Source organism: Wyeomyia smithii, chromosome 2, assembly GCF_029784165.1.
Source record: "Wyeomyia smithii strain HCP4-BCI-WySm-NY-G18 chromosome 2, ASM2978416v1, whole genome shotgun sequence".
Taxonomy (NCBI): domain Eukaryota; kingdom Metazoa; phylum Arthropoda; class Insecta; order Diptera; family Culicidae; genus Wyeomyia; species Wyeomyia smithii.
The window spans coordinates 93,853,279-93,878,427 of NC_073695.1; the positions used below are offsets into that span (position 1 = coordinate 93,853,279).

At 35.9% G+C, this 25,149-nt stretch overlaps 1 protein-coding gene across 15 annotated transcripts in view; it reads right to left on the reverse strand.

Annotated features, from left to right (window-relative positions):
* LOC129720713 (formin-binding protein 1-like) overlaps nucleotides 1-20,733 on the reverse strand; it is a 142,240-nt gene extending 121,507 nt beyond the window's left edge. For all 15 annotated transcript variants that reach the window (XM_055672332.1, XM_055672325.1, XM_055672331.1 and 12 more), the window contains exon 1: nucleotides 19,852-20,733. In XM_055672332.1, coding sequence (XP_055528307.1) covers nucleotides 19,852-19,875 — 24 coding nt within the window. In that variant the 5' untranslated portion in view covers nucleotides 19,876-20,733. The remainder of the gene's footprint in view (nucleotides 1-19,851) is intronic.
* Nucleotides 20,734-25,149: the final 4,416 nt, after the last annotated feature.

Genomic DNA, 25,149 nt, shown 5'->3' on the forward strand with positions numbered 1-25,149 from the left:
AACTAGCGTATTATTTTTCTGTGAGCGTCAGAAACACAGCACGAAGCAGAATGAGGAAGTTTGGCGACAATTTGATCACGAGCGATATCGGAAACGTTCAAATAGTACGATACCACATTTAAATTATGTTGAGGCCACATATATTGATCAAAGCAGGTATAATTTTAAATAGTCTTTGAATTTCTTTTCTTTCCATAACTTTTGAGCCACATATCAAATTGTTATGAAGTTTGTTATTTGTAAGTTTGAGGGATAACTCGTTCGTATGACACTAGTTATGTTCAAATAAGTTGTGTAATCTTTGATCTTTGATTACACTTTCGTTGTTTTATTAGCAATTCAATACATAACGGTTGCTTAAGTTCGACTATAATCAAATGAAATGGGAACGTATAGGGCAGCCAAACTTTGAAACCACATGTTCAATCATAATTCATCAGTTAACCCTTAACTAGCCCGTTCATCTGATATCAATATTGTTCAAATCGATTGTGTAGTTTCTGAGATAATGAAGGTTCGTGATTTTCACATTTCGGTACATTACAGACGAGGTTACAGTTCGATTACAGTAAAATTCAATAGGGTGTTATGAGGCAGACAATCGGGCGGAAATCGGGTCAGCCATCTCTGTGCAAAGTGAGTGAGTCCAAGTAGTCTTCGGTATATGTTCCTTTTCATAGCTGGATTCCACATTATTGAACATAACAGGCAAAGTAAAAGACTAATTGTAAAACAAATCAATGGGGTTTTATGGGGCAACTAGAACTTCCATTTGGCACTGATTTTATGAAAATCGGTCCAGCCATCTCTGAGAAACATGAGTGAGATTAAACAGTCTTCAGAACACGTTTCTTTTCATAACTTTTGAACCACTAGTTCAACCTTTATAAAATTCAAAAGTTAAGAGTTTTTTAGGTAGCTTAGGTTCATTTGAAACCAATTTTGTTCAAAACGGTTGTGTAGTTTCTGAGATAATGATGTTTCATGAGTTTTACATTTTGATAAATAACCTCTAAACTAAAAATCCGGTTACAATAAAATTGAATAGGGTCTTATGGGATCTTTCATTTGAAAATAATGTCATGAAAATCGGTCCAGCCATCTCTGAGAAAAGTGAGTGAGAATAAAAAGTTGCACATACACACACGCACACACACACTTTCGGTTTTGCCAGTGATTGCTATACCTTTCTAGGAGAAAGGCAAAAAAGAAGTAGAAAGTTCTGAAATCGTGAAGATTTGATCGTGATCCTTATTGATAGTATCGATACTTAGCATAACAAAGTCATTCGTGCCCTTTGAAAATAATCAATGAATTACATTCTTTGTGATTTCACACATCATGTGAAATGTGTCAACGGTCAACAAAATACCGTAACAAGATCTTGATTAATTGGGAAATTCTGTGGACTTTCTTGGACACACATTTGTACTATTTTAAAAATGTTATTTTAAATAATGTTTTAGGATACTAATAGAATTAATTTTAACAATGTTTTCGTTTGTCGGGATCACATAAGACTATGTAATTGATAGAGGCGCATCTATGTTTTGAGTCAATTTCTATTTGATGGACACCAAAGTTAACAACAATAAAAAAGCATTACAAGTAAGTGACGTACTACATATCCCTAAAGCTAAAAGTACAAAATCAGCAGGACACACAAGTTGTAGCATAAACATTTAGTACTCATCCGATGCTCATAAACCCCCGGAAAAAAAATTTACGATGTAGTTTGTGGTGAGAACTGTAAATGGACTATATTTTTAATTGTAACCATAAAAAACATGGTACTTTAACTGTAAGCTTGCGAACATTTCTTGTTATTACCATGTTTTCACAATGTTTTTTGTTGTTGAATCCACCACCGACAATAATTATACCATGAAAAACATTGCCAGTGATATCTAAATGTATGAGAAAAGTGCCTGGAAAAATGGAACATGATCCCGAGGATCCGGATTTAATTTTGTGGGTACCCGGGTACCCTGCCGAGCACTTGCAAGGTGAAAAAATCGAAGCATTATATACGAAAGTAGCATTTTTATCTAACAAACTATAGCTATAACTATTACTATAACTATTATATCTGGCCATCTATAACGATCGAAATAAATAATGCTCAATAAACGTTTTTTTTTAAATGAAATGTTCATAATTAATGCATAGCTCCAATTTTTTGAATATTTTCTTCTGGAAACGATCAGAAACGTTTCTTTACAATTAGGTATCAATTAAATACTTCCATACGCAGGTTGCTTTAATAAATTAGCTGCATTTTCCATTTTTTTTTAAATAATAAATAAATTCAAAAATATTCTGGTACCTTAAAAAGAAAGTGGCCATTCGCCCTTGAGGTTTTCGATGCAGATGGAAGATGGATCGTGGCGGAGGCGGATGAACCACGAGTTGCATCAGCTGCTGGAAGAACCACTCATCGTTCAAACGTTAAACATCGGGAGACTACGGTGGACTGGGCATGTCGTAAGGATGTCGGACGACAACCCGGTGAAAATGGTTTGTGGATAACGACCCATCTAGAACGAAGCGACGGGGCGCGCTACGAGCATGGTGGCTCGATCAAGTGGAAGACGACCTGCGGGGCCTCCGCAGATGAGCTGGCGAGCTGCAGCCATGGGCCGAATTGAACGGAGACGACTTCTGGGGTAGGACTAGGGGGGCCTGGGCGTTTGCCCTCGTGGCTCCCCCTTAAATCCGGGCCTGGGTAGAGCAAACACTGGCAAAACTAAAGGTAGAAAAGTGATCCAAATGGCCGAATGTTATATACCACTCAACTTTTTGAGCATTTTCTGTAGGTATGTGTATATGTGCAACTTTTTAATCTAATTCACTTTTTGCAGAGATGGCTAGACCGATCCTCACAATCTTAGTGTCAAGATTGCTATTGAATTTCATTATAATGGGACTATTAGTTTAGGCATTTTGTATAAAATTATGAAAATCACGAAACTTCATTATCCCAGTAACTGTGGTTCAAAAATTATGAAAAGAAATGTACTCTGGGGACTTTTTAAACTTACTCATTTTTCTCAGAGATGGCTGGATCGATCTCTACGTTCTTAGAGCCAAGTGGGAGTTCTAGTTTTCATCTTGGATTAAAAATGGTGTCTGTGGCCGGTTTCAAGCATATGAACATCATCCCGCTTCCACAAATACTCTTATTGGATGATATTTGGTCACTTTGCGCTGCTTACGGAAACTGAAAGTCGTCATCTCCACTAGTACCCATATAGGTACCCATATTATTAAGCAATATTTTTGCCATTTTAGGTTGTATTCAGGCAACCGGAAGCAGCCAACTGGATTTAAAATGGTGTCTGAGTTTTGATTATGGCCTCTAGGTATCATCGCGATTAAAAAAAAAAAAACATTTCAATGGTGTTTGGTCATTCTACAGTCGGATTCACCTCAGAAACGACGGGAATAATATCAATAAGATCAACTGCGTTAGGGAATTTGAAGTTCGTATACAGAATCAAATTTAATTATACATTATTTGAAAGGTACTGGGTAAGACTAGCATAAACCATTGAAACAGTGACGTTCCAAATTGATCAAATATATCAATCATAAATATACGGCGGAGGCCTAGCCTGGGTTCGAATCCCAACGCCAACATAGGTGTCGATGGTTGTGAGGTGGCGTGATCCACTCACAACCAACCCAACTGGTCTAGATTCAATCCTAGCCGACACCGGGATATTTTCTGAGGCGAAAAATCTCTAGGATCACGCCTTCCATCGCATGAGGAAGTAAAGCCGTTGGCGCCGGTCCGTTAATCAACGGGTCGTAAGTTAGGGTCCAGGGTGGAGTCGCCTCCCGGGCTTCGGTGATTGGCACAAACAACAGTGGCGGAGATAGACCGACGGAAAATAAGCGAGGATAAAAAAAATCAATCACAAATATTCAAATGTTATTTGCGTGTGCATTTAGTTTTAAATATTCAGTGTAGTTTATTATTTAGAGTGAAAAATAAATCCAGCAGATAATATCAAGATGTAATTAAAAAAAATAAATAAAGATAAATCTATGCTTGGATAATCTATTTTTTCTGCTTACTTTGTACTTCTAGCTTCAGGGACATGATTATTATATTTTCGGAAAATTCAAACAAATATATGGAAGTATCATTTAGTTCAGGGTTGGTCTAGAGAATTACATTGTTGTGGTCATCATAAAACTGTTTGTTGGTTAAAAATGCTGATATTCGAATGAATGCTGATTTCGAATATCATTTTGCTTACTTACTATCGTAATAACAAAACAAAGCGCTTCCAAAGAAATAACGGAGCATTAAATTCGCTGTTATAGCGTTCAAAGAGCATCAAATCCAGTCGCAATTCGAACATACAACGATTCTTTAGTTGAACCAAATTCGTATCCCGAGATCAGCTGAGAGGTTAAAGGGACAAAGCCAAAAAATAGAACAAAGATCGAAGAAACAAACTATAAACTCAATGATGTGGTGTCAAGGTTCGCTCTGCCCTGCGTATAACTTTCATACGATTTTTGTTCAACTTCCCAACGCAGCCCATTTCCGTCCGGTGAGTAAACAGCGTAATCATATTTCAAAATCACATCGCTTGAAGCAACAGTTCGTTAATGTCTTATAGATTTCCTCCATGGTTTGCCAGTGTGTTAAACGATACGAGCCGAGTTTCTTGCTGAACATTCACGCACGCAGCTGGAGCACGATAAGCCGATGTCGATAAGAGAGCGTACATAGAATTGGCTGTGCGTTTTCACTGCTTCAGTTTTATGAGTCCGAACGAAAATGCACTGTCAGGCCGAACCCTTCCGGAGACGTTACAAGAGCACCGTAAAAATGTGTTGGTCTGACGAATGGCCTAGATTTCAACCGCGACGAGGAAAGAAGCGGCAATCAAGCGAAGAGTGTTGCAAACTAAATAACCAGGTAGCTCGAACAGCTGCCGGATAAACAGTTAGTAATTTTGAAGGATCGAACTTGACGCTTGAAACTGTTTAGCTTCTGGCTGGCGAGACGAAACATTGTGTTTATTTTTACTAGGCAATCATACTATTAGACTACGACTCTACGACCGATAGATATTTATCAACCTGAACAATTGCAGGTGGAAAGTTAACGTCATCGATGTGGTGTCTCAATTTCTTTCTCCAGCATGATCGATTTTTTGCATTTTATTTCGCTTCAAAACAAATGGGCTGATGATGCACAGGCAAAAAAATGGAAAACAGTAATTTCGTATACGAGAAATGTGAGCAAAAAAGATAAACATGGAGCATGGAATAATATCAGGTAAAAAAATTACGAATGAGTACACCCGCAATATGTTGAGGTTGAAGACCTTTAGCTTTCGTAACCGTTGCTTCGACAGGTCAAAATGAACGAAATTGTAAAATTACTCAACTATTTGTTTCTACATTTAATAAATTTAAGAAGTTTTAAGTCTTTTTGTATTTGTTTGTCTTAAAAAAGTTCAAATATATTTCATTTCGAAACAATGATATCAATTCATCAATGCGTTTGAGCGTCAAAAACGATAAGTCAACCATTTCGAACAGGAAGAAGTGAACCTTTGTGCCACGGTCAAGTGGCCGTGACAAAAAAAAAGTTTCAACCCTTGCAACTCTTGTCGCAAGAGCATGTACGAAAAACGACACCAACCAGTCGGTTTTAAGTCAATGATTCTGCGACTGGTAGAATTGTACTGCAGAACCGCTTGTCTAGAAGCGGAACTGTGGGTGAGAAATCTGCTTGAACCGGGCTGCATGAACATGTTGATTTTTTTTATTCATTTTGAACTGCGATGCGGTCATGGTTCGCTGGTTTCGGTGCGATCTTTTGTGAGTGTGTGGCGGGTCGGTAAAATGAAGTTTCAGCGTTTTTTTCACTTTTAACTTATTTCCTGCTGTTTATTCACTGCGGAAACCTATCGCCATTTCGACTGTAGAATTTGATATGAATATTGCTGCTTCAACATTTCAAAACATCTAAAAACAACTCAGAATTAGAACTGCGAATATAAATCGATGATATTTCAACATTAAACAGAACCTTAGCCATCCATTCTCAATGCCGAATACTTTCAGCAACTAAATATCGACTTCACGATACATGAGTAAGAAGAATAGCCTGAAAATCACCGGAACCGGTTCCCTACAGTGAGATCATATTTCCTTGAATAAATGTTTTTTTTTTCTAATACATTCGATTCGACCGTGTCGTTTAAAGCAGTAGAAAAAATTTTTTTGGAATCCTTTCAATTCCAGCACATTTTTTTGTAGGAAACCAGATCCTACATACTAACCGACGAGATGCTCCCGACACAGATTCCTCACAGCATCAGGTTTTTTTCGCTGTTCCGTTTTCTCGTCCACATCATCAAATTCTTCAGCGCTGAAACTGCTATGTCAAAGTACTCACTCTCCGGAGGCTGTTCACAGTGTGTGTGTATGTATATGTGGGCAGCTGTCAGTTTCCGAACTCCAGCGGAATCAGTGTGAGTAACGTGAAGATGTGGGCCTACGCGTCTCCAGCCTTGGATCCGAACCCGTCACCAAACACTAATCGAGGTGTCTTTTGCTACTGCTACTTCGAGGTCTTTAAACTGATCCATCAGTAGCAGGGCACTATCGTTGTGTGCCGAATCGGCGGCTCCTTGCTGGGGTTCTGAGGAGTTTCCACTGCAATTAGTGTTGTTCTTCTTTACGACCGGTACAGATAGCTCGCGAATGTTTTTGTTACTTCTAACACAATCAAATTGTTTTCAACATCTAGATGTTTTTTTTTTCCATGTTGTTATTTCTGTGCCAGTGATGTTGATATTATAGATGTCAAATAAATATTACATATATCATTTTTGTTAGAACAACACTATTGATTTTAGTAATGAATCCACTTACAGGGTGACGAAAAAGTTTTCACAATTAAATTCCCTGATATTTTTTAGCATTCAGAACAATAAAGTGTTTGCTGACTTAACGTTGATTCAAGGAAATTGGAGCGAAAATGAACTCATTAATAAATGCATGAACCGCAGATTAGTTAGTTCAATTTGCTCTTGAGATAAACATCGATTCTTGGTTTCCGAGAACTCCAACGTGAATCAACCATGAGGCGTTACTGGAACCAAATCGAGTTTGTGTTATGCTTTGCTGTGCCGGTAAAGTTTTTTTATCATCTTATATTTGTTGGTTCACGGAAGAATCATCTCAAGAATGATATTTACTAAATTTCGTCTGAACAACAAATCATTCAAAGTGTTACTCATCGTTGGTTACAACTTTTTCCCGTTTTGAAGACAGCGGAGAATTCCGTTACGGTCGTTTTTTTTTTGACGTTATTGATAAACCGAAAATTTTTATTGATATTCTGATATGAGTTGGTTGGAATTGCTTCAGAACTAGAACGTGTGCCGTTTAAAAAAACAAAATTCGGGGAATAAAAGGGTCTGGGGCCGTTAATCCGAGCGTCGTCATACTGTTGTATCACTTGTTCGTACTACTCTTAAGCTGGAACTACTGTCTCTTAAGCTGGAAGTACAAAGTCAGCAGAACAAAGATTTAATAGCATGAAAATTTAGTGCTCATTCGATGCTCATTTAATGCCATATCGCCGAATTTAATGCTCCATCATTTCTTTGAAAAATGTATTTGTTTGCTAGCTTAAGAAAATAGCTAGCAGACAATATACGAAAATAGCATTTTTAGTCACAAAACGGTTCTATAACGGTCAAAAACATTTAATGCTCATTTAATGCTCTTATAAAAACCTGATTTTCATGATAATTTTATTGATTTTGTATAATTTTTTCAAAAATATGATATTATATGAATAGCTTCAATTTTTTCGAACATTTTCCTCTGAAAACAATCAGAATCCGTTTGATACGATTAGATACCAATTAAATGCTCCTATATGCGAGCAGTTTCAATAACTTAGGTGCATTTTTCATTAAATATATTTTTTTCAAAATATTGTTATGCTAGCTTAAGAAAAAAGTTAGCAGAACATTGGCCAGAAACAGCATTTTTAAGCAAAAAACTGTTGTAGAATGGTCATAATAATTTAATGCTCATTTAATGCTCTTGAAAAAACCTGATTTTCATGATAATTTTATTGATTTTGTATAATTTTTTCAAAAATATGATATTATATGAATAGCTTCAATTTTTTCGAACATTTTCCTCTGAAAACAATCAGAATCCTTTTGATACGATTAGATACCAATTAAATGCTCCTATATGCGAGCAGTTTCAATAACTTAGGTGCATTTTTCATTAAATAATTTTTCTTCAAAAATATTGTTATGCTAGCTTAAGAAAAAAGTTAGCAGAACATTGGCCAGAAACAGCATTTTTAAGCAATAAACTGTTGTAGAATGGTCATAATAATTTAATGCTCATTAAATGCTCTTGAAAAAACCTGATTTTTATGATAATTTTATTGATTTTGTATAAATTTTTCAATATTATAATAATATGATTATACATAAATAGCTTCAATTTTTTCAAACATTTTCCTCTGAAAACAATCAAATCCTTTTGAAACGATTAGATACCAATTAAATGCTCCCATATGCGAGCAGTTTCAATAACTTAGGTGCATTTTTCATCAAATATATTTTTTTCAAAAATATTGTTCTGCTAGCTTAAGAAAAAAGTTAGCAGAACATTGGCCAGAAACAGCATTTTTAAGCAATAAACTGTTGTAGAATGGTCATAATAATTTAATGCTCATTAAATGCTCTTGAAAAAACCTGATTTTTATGATAATTTTATTGATTTTATATAAATTTTTCAATAATATTGTAATAATATGATTATACATAAATTGATACGATTAGATACCAATTAAATGCTCCCATATGCGAGCAGTTTCAATAACTTAGGTGCATTTTTCATTAAATATATTTTTTTCAAAAATATTGTTCTGCTAGCTTAAGAAAAAAGTTAGCAGAACATTGGCCAGAAACGGCATTTTTAAGCAATAAACTGTTGTAGAATGGTCATAATAATTTAATGCTCATTAAATGCTCTTGAGAAAACCTGATTTTTATGTTAATTTTATTGATTTTGTATAATTTTTTCAAAAATATGATAATATATGAATAGCTTCAATTTTTTCGAACATTTTCCTCTGAAAACAATCAGAATCCTTTTGATACGAATAGATACCAATAATATTCTCCCATATGCGAGCAGTTTCAATAACTTAGGTGCATTTTTCATTAAATTTATTTTTTTTTTCAAAAATATTGTTCTGCTAGCTTAAGAAAAAAGTTAGCAGAACATTAGCCAGAAACAACATTTTTAAGCAATAAACTGTTGTAGAATGGTCATAATAATTTAATGCGCATTAAATGCTCTTGAAAAAACCTGATTTTTATGATAATTTTATTGATTTTGTATAAATTTTTCAATAATATTATAATAATATGATTATACATGAATAGCTTAAATTTTTTCAAACATTTTCCTCTGAAAACAATCATATCCTTTTGAAACGATTAGATACCAATTAAATGCTCCCATATGCGAGCAGTTTCAATAACTTAGGTGCATTTTTCATTAAATATATTTTTTTCAAAAATATTGTTCTGCTAACTGAAAAAAGTTACCAGAACATTGGCCAGAAACAGTATTTTTAAGCAATAAACTGCTGTAGAATGGTCAAAATAATTTAATGCTCATTTAATTCTCTTGAAAAAAACATGATTTTCATGATAATTTTATTGATTTTGTATAAATTTTTCAAAAATATATTATAAGAATAGCTTTAATTTTTTCGAACATTTCCCTCTGAAAACAATCAGAATCCTTTTGATACGATTAGATACCAAATCAGGGGCGACTCGTCTATAGGTGCAACCTGTGCAATGCACATGGGGACGTCAGGCAAAAAATGAATCTAAAATCCAAATTCATGCTCTTATTTTCTTATTTTTTAGTTTCATTTTTAAATAGTAACAAAGGGAATTACTTGCTTCTATTCGCGGATAAAATTGTAATTACTTTCTCAAACTCTGATTTTCAGAATTTATAGTTGAACAGGTAGGTTCAACAGCCACGAGTCGCCCCTGTACCAAATAAATGCTCCCATTTACGAGCAGTTTCAATAACTTAAAAAATCAAATTAAAATAAAATTAAAATTAAAATTAAAAAATGTATATTAATTTATTGAGGTTTGTTTCAATTAGGACTTATTATTCGTAGGGAGTTAAACTGCCCATAATCGCATATTTGTAACATTTGCAAAATTGGTTGTTCGAGCAATTCGCACTTTTATATTTTGACCTTAAATGCATTGTTACTAATATATTCTCGCAAATAGACACTTTAACTAAACTTAGTATCATGAAGAAAGCACTACTTTACACTATGTATACATTGAATATTACTTTTGAAGTCAAATTGGTTGAAATTTTTGCAATGATACATTTATGCCGTCACTTTCAAGCTACTTTTGGAATATATCACATGGAAAAAGAAGTTTTTCTTGTATTCAACAAGCATGAGCTGAACATCAGAAACGGATCACCGGTGGTTGGTTACCGGACCAGAATAACTTCCGAGTTCCAAAGGATGCAGATGTGGATTTGGATGGAAACTTTTTCGACAAAAAAGTTGAAAAAGTTAAGTAGTGTGACAATTATGCGGTTATTTACGCTATGTGACAAAACAACTTGGTATTTTTTACGACTTTTTTCACACAAACATAAGCATATTTTTCCAGATGTAAAAAGTACATACTATTCTAAGCATTTCCCAATAAAAAGCACGAAATCCATAAAATGTCGAATGTTACAATTATGCGATCACAGGCAGTAAACCTACTTATCAAAAAAAAAATATATATATATAAACTGACAACTAACTCAATTCAAAACTTATTGACTGAAAAGAGAGCTCATCGTAGCAATTGAGGATTGCAACGATTTTTGTCGAAAATTGGTAATAATTTTATTTGACATAGCTTCATGTTCCAACACCAGTAAGTCTATGTTATTCGAGTGTACCAAACCAAGGCGCTTCAAAATCATTTTCAGAATTTTATTTCGAACCTGTTATCTGTGCAAAAGAGTAAAAAAATGGGCGGTACAGCGGTACAGCTTGGAGAATTTTGTTTTGATTGTGAAATTAAACTTTGTTTACCTTGCCGTGCCTTAACAATTGCTAGACGGACTGGGCATTAATAAAAATTTGACATATGGTTGCCGTTACAATTCGCACAGCGAAAATTTTTACTCTCTTTCACAGGACATATAGCCTTTTTGTGAGAAGAGTCTCCACAAATGAGGCATTTTCGGTCGAAGTTACAGATTTTTGAACCATGGCCATAACGTTGGAAAATTCGCAATTGGGCTTTTCTCCTCCCCCAAACTTTCTATATAACTCCCACTTTACCTGAACATTATGGATGGCATGTGGTTTGTCAAAAAATTTCAAATTTTTAACCTCAGTGCGGTTAGTAAAGCAAAGCCTGGGTGCTACATTCCGATTCGGAAACTGACATTCTGTTTACTATACAAAGACTTCGCAGCCGACTGTTTTAGTGGTGCGGGGCTAGCGCTACAATCCTACAGACACTAACAGTCTCTCCCAAACCGAGACTCAAACTTACGACGACTGGCTTGTTAGGCTTGCATCGTACGACGAGACCATCTGGGAGATAAGTCCGGTTAAAACGAATTAAATAATTAACAAGGGAAATTCCAGCTCTCTGACTTTTCTCACCTCATGATTTTCGTTTCATTAGATATGCCAATTAATTCTGTTGGGGTAAGTTATATGATCGGTGGTTGCGCGGTGATGATGATCTCATCAACGGTTTGATCGCTGGTGAGACCTTTCAAGACAACCTCGACCGGCTTGGCGTTCTTGATGTCATAGGTTAAAAATTTGCATATCTTATCAGTTTAATACTGAACAAGACGATTATGGCCTTTAATTGACTCAGCTAATAAGCATTCGCCGCTAATAAGCAGAGGCAGTTGATCAAATAGTACCCAACAAATCGAAAAAAGGGACCAACAGTTGTTAGAAAATAGCCAGAGAAGTTATTGCTATTGAAAATGATACGGAATAAGGGATTGGGCGATCTACAGGGAAAGATCAATCTTCAGGATCGATTCAGCTGAGCGGTCCCAGATCGATCCATCTAAAAAATCGGAGCTGCAGGATCGATCTCTGTTGAAACGATCTTTCAAAGCATATTTTTTGAGGCGCTGTGAAATTCACTGAACCAAGCGCCATTTTTTTTAATTGAGTTAAGTATTAACACCAGTGTAGGGGTATTGGGGGTAAGCCCGGCCCCCTAAGGAAAATGATTCTTTAGTAGCACTTGATGGCGAATATTGTTGAATTTTTTTTTCACAGAATCATTGCTTAGATTGTTTTCTACAAGATATGAAGGTTTTCAGTACTTTCAAATTGTTATTTTACAAGCAATAGTGAAGTTTTGAAACAAGGATAAAAATGACGTTTAGCAATCAGTGCGGGTGAAACCGGCACTCCTTGGGGGTAACACCGGCACCTAAGTTTGTTCATGAATTAACTCGAATCAACTGAACCAATTTTAATTCGGAAACCACCGAATGAGAGATCTTACATTTCTGTATGTTACTGTTGAATTTGGTTGTTGTCGGTTAACTGGTTCGGGCAGATTACCGGAACAAGTTCCGGAGAACATTATGTATAAACAATGAAAGAATTTGATACTCGGCAAGCCTATCATGTGGCACTCTAAATCATATTATTAACTAGTTTCTTTGAAACCAGGATCACATTGACCACACCGGAGCATATTTCAAATACCACCGGAAAAGCCGTCAGTTTTGTGACTTGATTTAGTACATTTGGCACCTCTTATAACCCTTGGAATCATTCATAAATCACAGAAGAACTTGAGTGCATGGTTCTAAGTCGTTTAATTAATTTATTTATCAGCGAGATATCGGTAATAGATGAGAAATATGTATCAGTAACATCCAACTAGCCCAGACCATGTCGGGCTTACCCCACTCACTGGGTGACGGTGTTACCCCGACAGCACACATTTTTTTAAAAAGAGTATTTCTACAAATTTATCGCTTCAATTTACCTCAGATCGAATTCCTGTGATTGCTACCAATACAGACAATAAATTGCAGAGCAACGAAAAATTATTTTAGTCTTTTCAAATGAATAAAAGCTTAAGTTCCACTCACAAAAAATTACATCCGTTCACGCATCAGCTGCAGTAGCGTATTTTTTGTCTATTATTTCGACGTTTGACGTTTCACGGTGGCTTCGATGTGTCTTAAAATATCTAAAATATTAAATACCAACACTTCACATATTCCAAAACACAGTTAATTAGCGTTTTCTAGTAAAATCCTAGGGGTGACGGTCTTACCCTCAGTGCCGGGCTTACCCCCAGTACCCCTACGTGAGAATGAATAATCTATCATACATGAAGAACAGAAATCATTTGAATAGTTCATAATGATATGGCCTCACCTCCAGTCACTGACGGACGAGCAAAATGTTGTATTAGAGAATGCGAGTGAAACATGTTTGGTGACAGCTGAGTCGAACAGTTTCGCAGACCAGCTTGTCCAAATCCAGCCATCTGCAATATCAAAATTGGTCAGGCGAGTAACTCGCCGCGCGCCTCGTTTTCTGTAATAAGCCCCAATTACAAAAAATCCCTAGAACATTGAACACCGATGACTCGAAATCATGTTTTTGGAGATTGGTTCGATCTGGTTGTACTCCGATCATTTCATTATTGCTAGTCCATCACCAGTTGCACTATGGGCAGGAATGAAATGGACTATATGGAGGCATGATGATGTCATAATCGCACGCAACCATTCAAAAGCCGATAAGACAATATTAGAAATGGTACACGATACCTGACAATCACTCAAAATTGCATAAAAAAAGTTCTGCCAGCTGAAAAATATTTTTTTAAAAGATCGAAAAAAAAACAAAATAAACGATCTTTCTAACTTTTTCAGGTCAACAGAATCGATCTGAAAATCAAAAAACAGGAACAGGAAATCATATTTTTATCTTATTATCGAAAATTTAGAAAAAAATCAATAAAATTATCATTTAATGAAAAATGCACCTAAGTTATTGAAACTGCTCGCATATGGAAGCATTCAATTGGTATCTAATCGTATCAAAAGGTTTCTGATTGTTTTCAGAGGGAAATGTTTGAAAAATTGAAGCTATTTATGTATAATCATATTATTATAATATTATTGAAAAATTTATACAAAATCAATAAAATTATCATAAAAATCAGGTTTTTTCAAAAGCATTTAATGAGCATTAAATTATTATGACCATTCTACAACAGTTTATTGCTCAAAAATGCTGTTTTTGGCCAATGTTCTGCTAACTTTTTTCTTAAGCTAGCAGAACAATATTTTTGAAAAAAATATATCCAATGAAAAATGCACCTAAGTTATTGAAACTGCTCGTAAATGGGAGCATTTATTTGGTATCTAATCGTATCAAAAGAATTCTGATTGTTTTCAGAGGAAAATGTTTGAAAAAATTGAAGCTATTTATGTATTATCATATTATTATAATATTATTGAAAAATTAATGCAACATCAATAAAATTATCATGAAAATCAGGTTTTTTCAAGAGCATTTAATGAGCATTAAATTATTATGACCATTCTACAACAGTTTATTGCTTAAAAATGCTGTTTCTGGCCAATGTTCTGCTAACTTTTTTCTTAAGCTAGCAGAACGATATTTTTGAAAAAAATATTTTTAATGAAAAATGCACCTAAGTTATTGAAACTGCTCGCATATGGGAGCATTTAATTGGTATCTAATCGTATCAAAAGGATTCTGATTGTTTTCAGAGGAAAATGTTTGAAAAAATTGAAGCTATTTATGTATAATCATATTATTATAATATTGAAAAATTTATACAAAATCAATAAAATTATCATAAAAATCAGGTTTTTTCAAGAGCATTAAATGAGCATTAAATTATTTTGACCGTTATAGAACCGTTTTGTGACTAAAAATGTTATTTTCGTATATTGTCTGCTAGCTATTTTCTTAAGCTAGCAAACAAATGCATTTTTCGAAGAAATGATGGAGCATTAAATTCGGCGATATGGCATTAAATGAGCATCGAATGAGCACTTAATTTTCATGCTATTAACTCTTTGTTCTGCTGACTTTGTACTTCCAGCTTAAGGGACATCTTACAACTCACTTTCCTGGTGAAACATCTCTTCAGGATTTCACCTGCATCACAATGTTACACCAACAAACTCGGTTCATGACACATATCCAAGATCTCCGGATTCGAGACGAACACTGTTTTCGCGGGATTGTTGTCTGGCATTCTTACAACCCTTCCAGCTTTAGCCACTTTCTTTTTACTGGGCTCGTCGTAGAGTTGCGCCAGCTCGTGGTTCATTCTTCACCTTCATACGCCATTCTCACATACTCTTAGATGAAGCTCACGTCGTTTGAAAACGGCCAGTGCTTGCGAGTTCTCTTCGAGCATTGTCCATGTTTCGTGCCCGTAGAGAACTACCGGTCTTATAAGCGTCTTATATATGGTGTACTTAGTACGGGGGCGAAGTTTACCAAATTCAAAGGTCTTGTACAGACCGTAGTAGGCACGACCTCGAGCTACGATACGTCTGCGGATTTCTCTGTTACAGTTGTTGTCTGACTTTACTAATAATCCGAGGTGCACAGCTCGTACTGCGGCCATTAGTTGCGCAGTGCTTCCTCTTTGCTGGTAATGACTCCGATTTTTTCTTCTAATGGAATTCTTAAACAACAAGTGTGTTAACCAGTAGAAGTAATTTTCTCAGGGTTACAGTCATATTAGGCGAAGCTTCCATAGTAAAGTCCTAGAAATCTGAATCATAGGAGATTTGCGGACAGTATTTTTTACAATTGCATTCAGGGTACGGAGCCACTATTAAGCAGCTTATGAAGCTTTCTGTGTATTGAGACGAAATACTTGAAATGTGTATGGTTAAATACAAACATAAGTATATCAACTTTTTTACTACCTTTCTCGCTGTCAGAATTTGTTTTCGAATTGTAAAACTGACCCAATCGTTGCTTACTCTATGTCAGCGGTTCTCAACCTGGGGTACGCGTACCCCGGGGGGTACGCGAAAGCCTTCAGGGGATATGCGAAAGAAAAATCAGTAATGGCGGACAAAGTAATTTTTCTTTATAATACTTCATTTGATGTTCAAACTTGCTCTTAAAACATGACTGTAGCAATGAAATAAGCCATAGTTCAATTTTAAACCTGAACTAGGCTACCACAACATGATCTACCACTACTCTCTCTCACTCTGTGAGAACATTCTAAGCTCGGGTACAATTGATTTAAAAAATATCACCAAGGGGTACGCGGATAAAAAAAGGTTGAGAACCGCTGCTCTATGTGAAAACATTCATTTGCAGGACTTCTGAAAAGTACTAAAATAAAAAAAAAATATAAAGCTAAATTTTTACTGTTTGAATGTTCTTCTCTTCGTTTTAACTCCTCGAAATTCGTTTCAGTGGATATATTGTTTTCAGATTAATTGTTGCAGAACAGGAGTCAAATTCTAATACACAACTCTGTATTGTAGCCCTAATTAAAAGGAAAAACGAGAAAAAATTGAATATGGTCTCTCGAAAAACTTCTGTTTTGATGAAGATAATAATGACATGCTTCTGGAGTATATACTAGTTTTTTTCTGGAATTTATACCAATGCCAACGTTTTATAGGATCTCATTGAGCTACATAAGGTTTGGTTTTATTCCTAGACTAGGAAAGTATAGAATCATTACGACTATTCTCACTTTTTTGGCATCTAAAATGCGGAAAAATATTGTTTCTTCCTCATTTTCGTTTTGTAAATAAGATTCAACCCTCTAGTGCAGCGGTTCTCAACCTTTTTTTGTCCGCGTACCCCTTGGCGATATTTTCCAAATCAATTGTACCCCTTGGCTTGGAAGTTCTCGCAGAGTGGGAGAGAGTAGTGGTAGATCATGTTGTGGTAGTCTAGTTTAGGTTAAAGATTGAACTGTGATTTGCTTGATTGCTACAGTCGTGTTTTAAGAGGAAGTTTGAACAACAAATAAAGTATTATAAACAAAAATGCTTTGTCCGCCTTTACTGATTTTTCTCTCGCGTACCCCCTGAAGGCCCTCGCGTACCCCTAGGGGTACGCGTACCCCAGGTTGAGAACCGCTGTTCTAGTTCCTAAGTTATTTTTCAGACGAACCTTGGTAAAATCACTATGAAACTATATTAATATTTTTAAGTTTATTAACCCTCTAGTGCCCAATACCGCCATTTGGCGGGCTTCAGTCGAAGTTTCGAAAAGCTTCAATATATACTTAAAAAGTGTTTATAATGATTCATAGTGATTTTACCGAAGCCCGTTTAGAAATTAACTTGGGCACTAGAGGGTTAATGGTTTCTAGAGGTTCAACTGAAGCGTGTCTAAAGGCGGCACTGGGCACTAGAGGGTTACTTTTGAACAACGTTTTCAAAGCATAATTAAAAATCTCAAGAATTACACTGGCAAACACAGATTTTGCCCTGGAGCTGAAACTTAAAAAAAATGAAAGATTATAGCTTTAGCTTTTGAACTGTTCCTGAGAATGTTGGTGTCCCTAGCAAAGATAACACTGGTCAACACAGGTGTTGCCTTAAAGCTTGAACTGTAGCTAATGAATGATTCACTGTGCTAATAATGAAAAGAATGTAACTTCTGAAGTGACCTAGTGTAGGTTGTAAGCATCGTTGAGTGTAACTTTCGCTCATACTAGAAATTTTCTAAACATCCCTAAAATTTAAAGTTATGGTCAAAACACCGTTTTGTGGACCTACTACTACTACTTTCTTAAACGTGGTCATTTCTAAACCGATTTTCAACATTGAAGCAGTTTTGGAAGGGGGAAAAATAGAGATTTCTAAATATATACAGGTATGCACCAATTTTACCGACACATGTTGAGTTATTTAACTTTAAATCTAATTGTGTATTGTTAGTAACAAATAAATATTGGCGCTTTTAAAGTAAACTCAGTAATGAATCAAACACAAGTGGTTTTGTGAAAATCAGTAGACATTTGGCTGGGTTATATATTTTTTGAGTAATTTTTCGGCATCTACCGTAAAATTATTTTACAGAGCTACAAATGAAAATAAATGCAAAAACTGCTGATGAGACCTAGTGAAGGTTGTAGTTCTAGTCGAGTGTTACTTGCGCCCATATTTCAAGTTTTTCAAACATCTTCAAAAGTTATGCTCAAGCCCCCGTTTTAGACCTCAGCTCACATTATTATCCTCAGTCATTTTTCAGCCGGTTCCTTATATTTTAACCGTTTTGGAAAAGTGAAAAATAGGATAGACGGCATACAACGTCTAATCCAGAGGACAGTAACAACCGATTTTCACAAAATCACTTCTATTTGATTCGTTTTTGCGTATACTTTCAAAGTGCCAGTGTATTTAAAGTACTTTTCCTAGAAAATTAAAAATCAAATTTCAAGTCAATCTGAAAATTGCGTTGAAAGTATAAACAATTAGATTTAAACTCAAACAATGTTGTTGTTTTGGCCAATTTAGTACATACATGTATATTTTCTGAAAGGTTTCTAGTATGAGCGAATGTTACACTTAACGAGGCCTACAACCTACACTAGATCACTTCAGAAGTTATTAATCGCTGTAGCACAGTGTTATAGCTAGGTTTTAAAATTCACATGAATGGCTAAAAAAGCTATATTTAGAACATTTTTTCGCTTTTGTCGACCAGTGTTATCATGTTGCCAATTCTGCATTTAAAAAACATTGTGCATTTAGTTGAATTGGGTCTCCCAGACAGTCTCGAGGCACGACGCTGGCCTAACAAACCAGTCGTCGTGGGTTCGAGTCTCGGCTCGGGAAAGACTGTTAGTGTCAGTAGGATCGTAGCGCTAACCCCGCATTTGTCCTGTACACTGAACAGTTGGCTGCGAAGCCTGTGTACAAATAAAACAGAAGGTCGAGTTCCAAATCGGAATGTATCAAGGCTTTGCTTTGCCATTTAGGTAAACTATAATATTCCTTTATAGTTTTCAAAAACGGCCTTTCGGTAGAAAAAATTCCTTCCTAATCAAAACAGAAGGAAGTAACGTTTATTATAGTTTAGATACCAACAGTTTCTCCCGAGCCGGGACTCGAACCTACGACGACTGGCTTGTTGGGCCAGCATCGTACCTCAAAACCAGTTTGTTTTATTTACTTTAAAAATTTATTTTATTTACTGTAAAAATTCCAACATTCTCTCTTCAGATCTACGCTTCTATTCTTATCTTTCTACACAATGTAGATCAATATCCTTTGTTAGTATGCTTCTGCTATTTCCGACTTTTCATAATCATTTTTCATAACTGTCCACAAACTTGTTTTTGCAGCTGATCGTTAAAATTAAGATTAAATTTTGATCACGCTTTGCAAATAACCGAACTAACACCTTCATACAAGAAACAAAGTAGCAAAACATGACGCATAAATTAGGGAGGGATGAAATTTCGAAATCAGTTTCTAGCAAACCGACCCAGAAGAAGGAAAGCGTTAAACAGAAACAGAAGAGGTAATAGCGGCCAATCAGATTAGTGTTGAACTGGATTTTTTTGCCATTTTTTATTACCATACAGTTATCACTGCGAGTTACGTATAAACGGAGCATATCAGCCTCAAGAGATGGCGAGAAAAAAATATGGACAGATGTTTGCGGTTTTGTACGATCAGATTGACTGACTGGATTGAACGAAAACATATTTAAATCCGTGGAATGCAAATTTACACACTTACCCAAAGTTCAGTTCCCCAGCCCATGTTGATGATTTGTTGTTTCGGCTCGGTTGATTCCAAGAAATAATATAATCGGTCGAAGCGCGTAATGAAGCGTTAGTCACCTAACTTCCAATTTGCTGCTTATCTTATCGATTGTTGCAACAGAGGGTTTTCAATTGAAACGAAGAAATAAATTGCAGTTTAAAATTTTTCAAATCATTATTGAAGACGAACACTATCCACAAATTTATAACTTTTTTACTTCGTAGGAACTCTTGCTTTGAACAATAACAAAACAATAATTTTTATTCTTCCGGAAAATTTTTACTTATATCGCCAACACGCACGTGAAATAAAAATTTTGAAAATTGCTCCACTCTATTTTCTTCCAATAATACACTAAACAAGCAGAAACGCCCCGAAGTTCCCCCTCCTGGTAAACCCTTGAATGGTCCAAGGAATTGAAAACACTTCACCAGAGCACAATATTCTTCTTCTTTGCAAGCTTCTTCGCACACTTGCTGTGTGACACCAACACAACCACACTGCTGATCCGCAACACCACTCTCACGGACACCTCCACACACTCCAACACAATGCGCTAAGGAGAGGAGGTCTTCTTTCAGTTGCGAATTTTGCTGTTTGCCTTCATCCTTGAACGAATTTCAGCAGCACTTTCGCGTGTGCTAAACAAATCGCCCACAATTTCTCCATAAACAATGGCGAAACGAGAAACGCTGATCGCGACGGATTTGTTTCTTGTCACGAAATATTGTTATTTAACGACCGGATTGCACATACGCAACAGCGAAGGGCCAACAAAATTAGAGGTGAAGGAAAAAACTTCAATGCGTGCGGGAGCGTACAAAACACACGACACACCACACCAACAACCTGACTCAGACTGAAGAAAAAGAAGTAAGGAAAAGCGTTTGCAGTGTTGCTGGTAGCGAACAAACGAAAACGAAACGAAACAAAACAGGAGAGGGCGAAGAAACAACGCAAAAAAGAGGGCTGAAACTTTACTGTCAATTGGATCAATGTGGGAAATAAAAGGTGATGAATAGCGTACAGTTTAGTTCGATGTTTGAATACTGGCGTATTTTTATTGACTTCGTTTTAAATACTTGAATGTACCTATTTATTTGAATCATATAAAGGGTGATTTTTGAAGAATTTGGTTTTTCTTAAAAAAAAAAAAGCATAACAATTACAAAACTGTATGAAATCTTTATTTGAGCCGATAAATTGGTTTATGCCATTTACTTTTCAGAGACATTTCATTCAAATATTGGCCATGGCTACGTTTTAAATGGTCCATACGAAAAGTCCAATTTCGGGTCACTTTTTCGAGCATTTCGGCTGGTATCTCGCGAATAACGCGTGTAATGTTGTCTTCCAAGGCTGGAACTATTGTTGGCTTATCCGCATAGATAAGAGACTTAACGTAGCCCCACAAAAAAATAATCTAACGGTGTTAAATCGCATGATCTAGGCGGCCAATTCACCGGTCCATTTCGTGAGATGAATTGGGTTGTTTAGCTATATCATTTTTTATATAATCTGAAAAATCTGCATTTCCTAAGTAAAACGTGATTTACAAAAATTTTCTATCGTTGTCCTTCGCTTTTTAAATCACGATTTAAAACTGCTCTAAATCGCTACAATGACAGTTCGCCCATATACCAACTGTCATTGTAGTGATTTAGAGCGAATTTTCATTCTTCATTTAAAAATCGAAGGATAGTGATATAAAGTTTTAAAAAATTACGTTTTGCTCAGAAAATCCGGATCGGAAATCCGTGAATAGCTAAACAACTTAATTGCTCACCGAACTCTTTCCGCAATATGTCCATTGATTCGCGCCATGTGTGGCACGTTGCTCTGTTTTACTGAAACCACATGTCAACCAGACCGAGCTCTTCGAAATGTCTGTTGTTTGAGGCATTTCGAGCAGTTTTATATTCTTTATTTACAATTCGAAGGACAACGATAAATATTTTTTAAAAATCTCGTTTTGATAAAATAAACCTCTCTTTAAATGTTATACAACAACTGGTATAGCTTTAGGACCCAATTCCCTTTTATTTTTACCTCTCTCCTAAAAAGTTATAACAATCGCTGAAAATACCAAAGGTATAAAAGTGCTCCAAATGGTCGAATGTCGTATATCAATCGACTTAGTTCGATGAGTTGAGCATTTTCTGTATGTGTGTGTATGTAAAACGTGTTATTCTCACTCACTTTTCTCAGACATGGCTGGACCGATTTTCATGAAAATTATTGCAAATGAAAGGTCTAGCTGCCCATAAGATCTCATTAAATTTTATTGTAACAGGATTTTTAGTTTTGAGGTTTTGTATGAAAATTTTAAAATCACGAAACATCCTTATCTCAGAAACTACACAACCGATTTGCACAACCCTAAAAAACCCTTAACTTTTGAATTTTATAAAGATTGAACATGTGGTTCAAAAGTTACTGAAAGAAACGTGTTCTGGGGACTGTTTAATCTCACTCATCTTTCTCAGAGATAGCTGGACCGATTTTCACAAAATTAGTGTCATTAGAAAGGTCTAGTTGCCCCATAAGACCAGAGCCGGATTTACGATTGTGGGGGCCCGGGGCCCAGTTTACAGTGGGGGCCCCAGAATAAAACAAACCCGTTTTTTTATCGTATGAGTTAAAAACACTTATTTCTCATTGAAAAGTTACCAAAAATTTGCTAGAATTTTTTCTTACGAGTTTTTTTTTTGCAGAGAACTTATTGATTGAATAATCAACATTAAGCTCCTTCAGAATATTGTACTCTCAACTTAACAATGCTAAGTTTGACAGCCTTTCACTCTTCATAGTCGTACGCAACCTATTTTCAATCAGTTTCATCTTCGATAAAGACCTCCCTCCAGTTGCGTTCGAGATCATTAGGCTCAAATAAATAAATGTATGCAACTGCTCGAAATCCGGATTTTTTTTCTTCATATCTGAAAAATAAAAACCTACCGCAATTCGAAAAAAATGCGATCCGCAAGCAAAAATTTGCACACAATTTGAGAAAGACTGCGCAAATATAAGGCTATGCTGGCAATAATCTAGAGAACCTAGGAAAAAACTACACACTTCTGCAGGTCAATAAAATCTGCACACGGACTCTGAAAATCTGCATTTTGCAACGCAAATCTAGTATCCCTGATTCGGACAGGTAACTTATTTTCGGAATCAACAGCAATGTATTGAAAAAACTTGTGGATTATCTTCTTTCCTGCTTGATCTCCCATGCGCGCTGGTTCGATTCAAATGGTATGTTAATGTGTGTCATTCCAAGAGAATCGAAGGTGAAATCTTATGGATGTGGTTGTGATATTGGCGCTCGCAAAAAAATAACACTGAAGGAAAGTTTCAGATTGAAATGGTCTGTTCAAATTTTCTTACTGTAAATTGAACTTTTGATTGAATCTCATTTTTGATAGAGAAAAGAACTTTTTCTCGTTTTGTGGGGGCCCCAAAAATCCGGTTCTGCATAAGACCCTATAGATTTTTTTGCTATCGGACTATTACTACAGAAAACAGACGTTCATCTTATTTTCAAAGGATGTGTAAAAACTTGCAACCGTCATTTAACCGTAAGTGGTAATGCACCCACTATGTGACGCTCGCGTCAATGACAAATCAAGCACTGATATCGATAAAATATCGATACAGCAATATTAATGCAGTGCAACTGGTGTACCACAAGACAGATGTCGTTAGTGTATAAACGTATTTTGATTCAAATAATTATACACTGTTTTTAAATTTTGTTATATGAGCATGAATGTCTGTTCCAAATTAACTCAATAAAAGTCAGTCAATAACTAGACATGCGTGGTTTCGCACCCAAGAATAATAATATCACAGTCCAGAAGAGGTTTTAACGAGGCCATTTTAGTTCAGTTTAGCTCAGTATGAGTTATTTGCTTTCGCTAGTACGACGGAACTAAGGTTATTGAGGGAGAACAAATGAATATTTCTCGAGAAAATAGAAACCAAATATCACTAGCGGCGAAGATGTGTTTCGTGGAAGTTTTCCTCGGCCGGGTAAAATATCTAGATGTGTGAAAGTGGCAGTTTAATTTTTGTCAAAAAACAATAAATATGTTTGAGTTTTTAATGGAGTGATTCATTCATGCGAACATAAAAAATTCAACGTTCAAGGTAAGTTATCATACATTGAGTTTCTGAGTGGAATATAAGCAGTAGAGCTTGGCAAACTAAATCCTGCCCACAATGCATATCACCTGACGAAGCCGTCAGTTACCCTATATATATTAAATACGATCAATTTTTTTGAAATTGATATGTCAAATGAATTGAAAGTCTGAGAATAATAATAGAATCTATTAGATTCTAATATTATGTTGAGGCGGGGCTTACCGAATGGAAATTGACTCCGGAATGCGCTGCAAGTACTCAGTCATTCTGCAAAGGGTCTTTGGAAGGTCGGTAGAGCTAACACCTTATAGGTTCCGAAAACAATACAGACGCAGAAACAAGAATCAACAGCATTGTCTTTTTTTCACTCTATCACTGCCAGACAGTCAGAGCCGGATTTAAGGGGGGGCCCAGGGGGCCCGGGCCCCGGGCCCCCACATTTTTGGGGCCCCCACAAAACGAGAAAAAGTTCTTTTCTCTATCAAAAATGAGATTCAATCAAAAGTTCAATTTACAGTAAGAAAATTTGAACAGACCATTTCAATCTGAAACTTTCCTTCAGTGTTATTTTTTCGCGAGCGCCAATATCACAACCACATCCATAAGATTTCACCTTCGATTCTCTTGGAATGACACACATTAACATACCATTTGAATCGAACCAGCGCGCATGGGAGATCAAGCAGGAAAGAAGACCTGTCCGAATCAGGGATACTAGATTTGCGTTGCAAAATGCAGATTTTCAGAGTCCGTGTGCAGATTTTATTGACCTGCAGAAGTGTGTAGTTTTTTCCTAGGTTCTGTAGATTATTGCCAGCATAGCCTTATATTTGCGCAGTCTTTCTCAAATTGTGTGCAAATTTTTGCTTGCGGATCGCATTTTTTTCGAATTGCGGTAGGTTTTTATTTTTCAGATATCAAGAAAAAAATTCCGGATTTCGAGCAGTTGCATACATTTATTTATTTGAGCCTAATGATCTCGAACGCAACTGGAGGGAGGTCTTTATCGAAGATGAAACTGATTGAAAATAGGTTGCGTACGACTATGAAGAGTGAAAGGCTGCCAAACTTAGCATTGTTAAGTTGAGAGTACAATATTCTGAAGGAGCTTAATGTTGATTATTC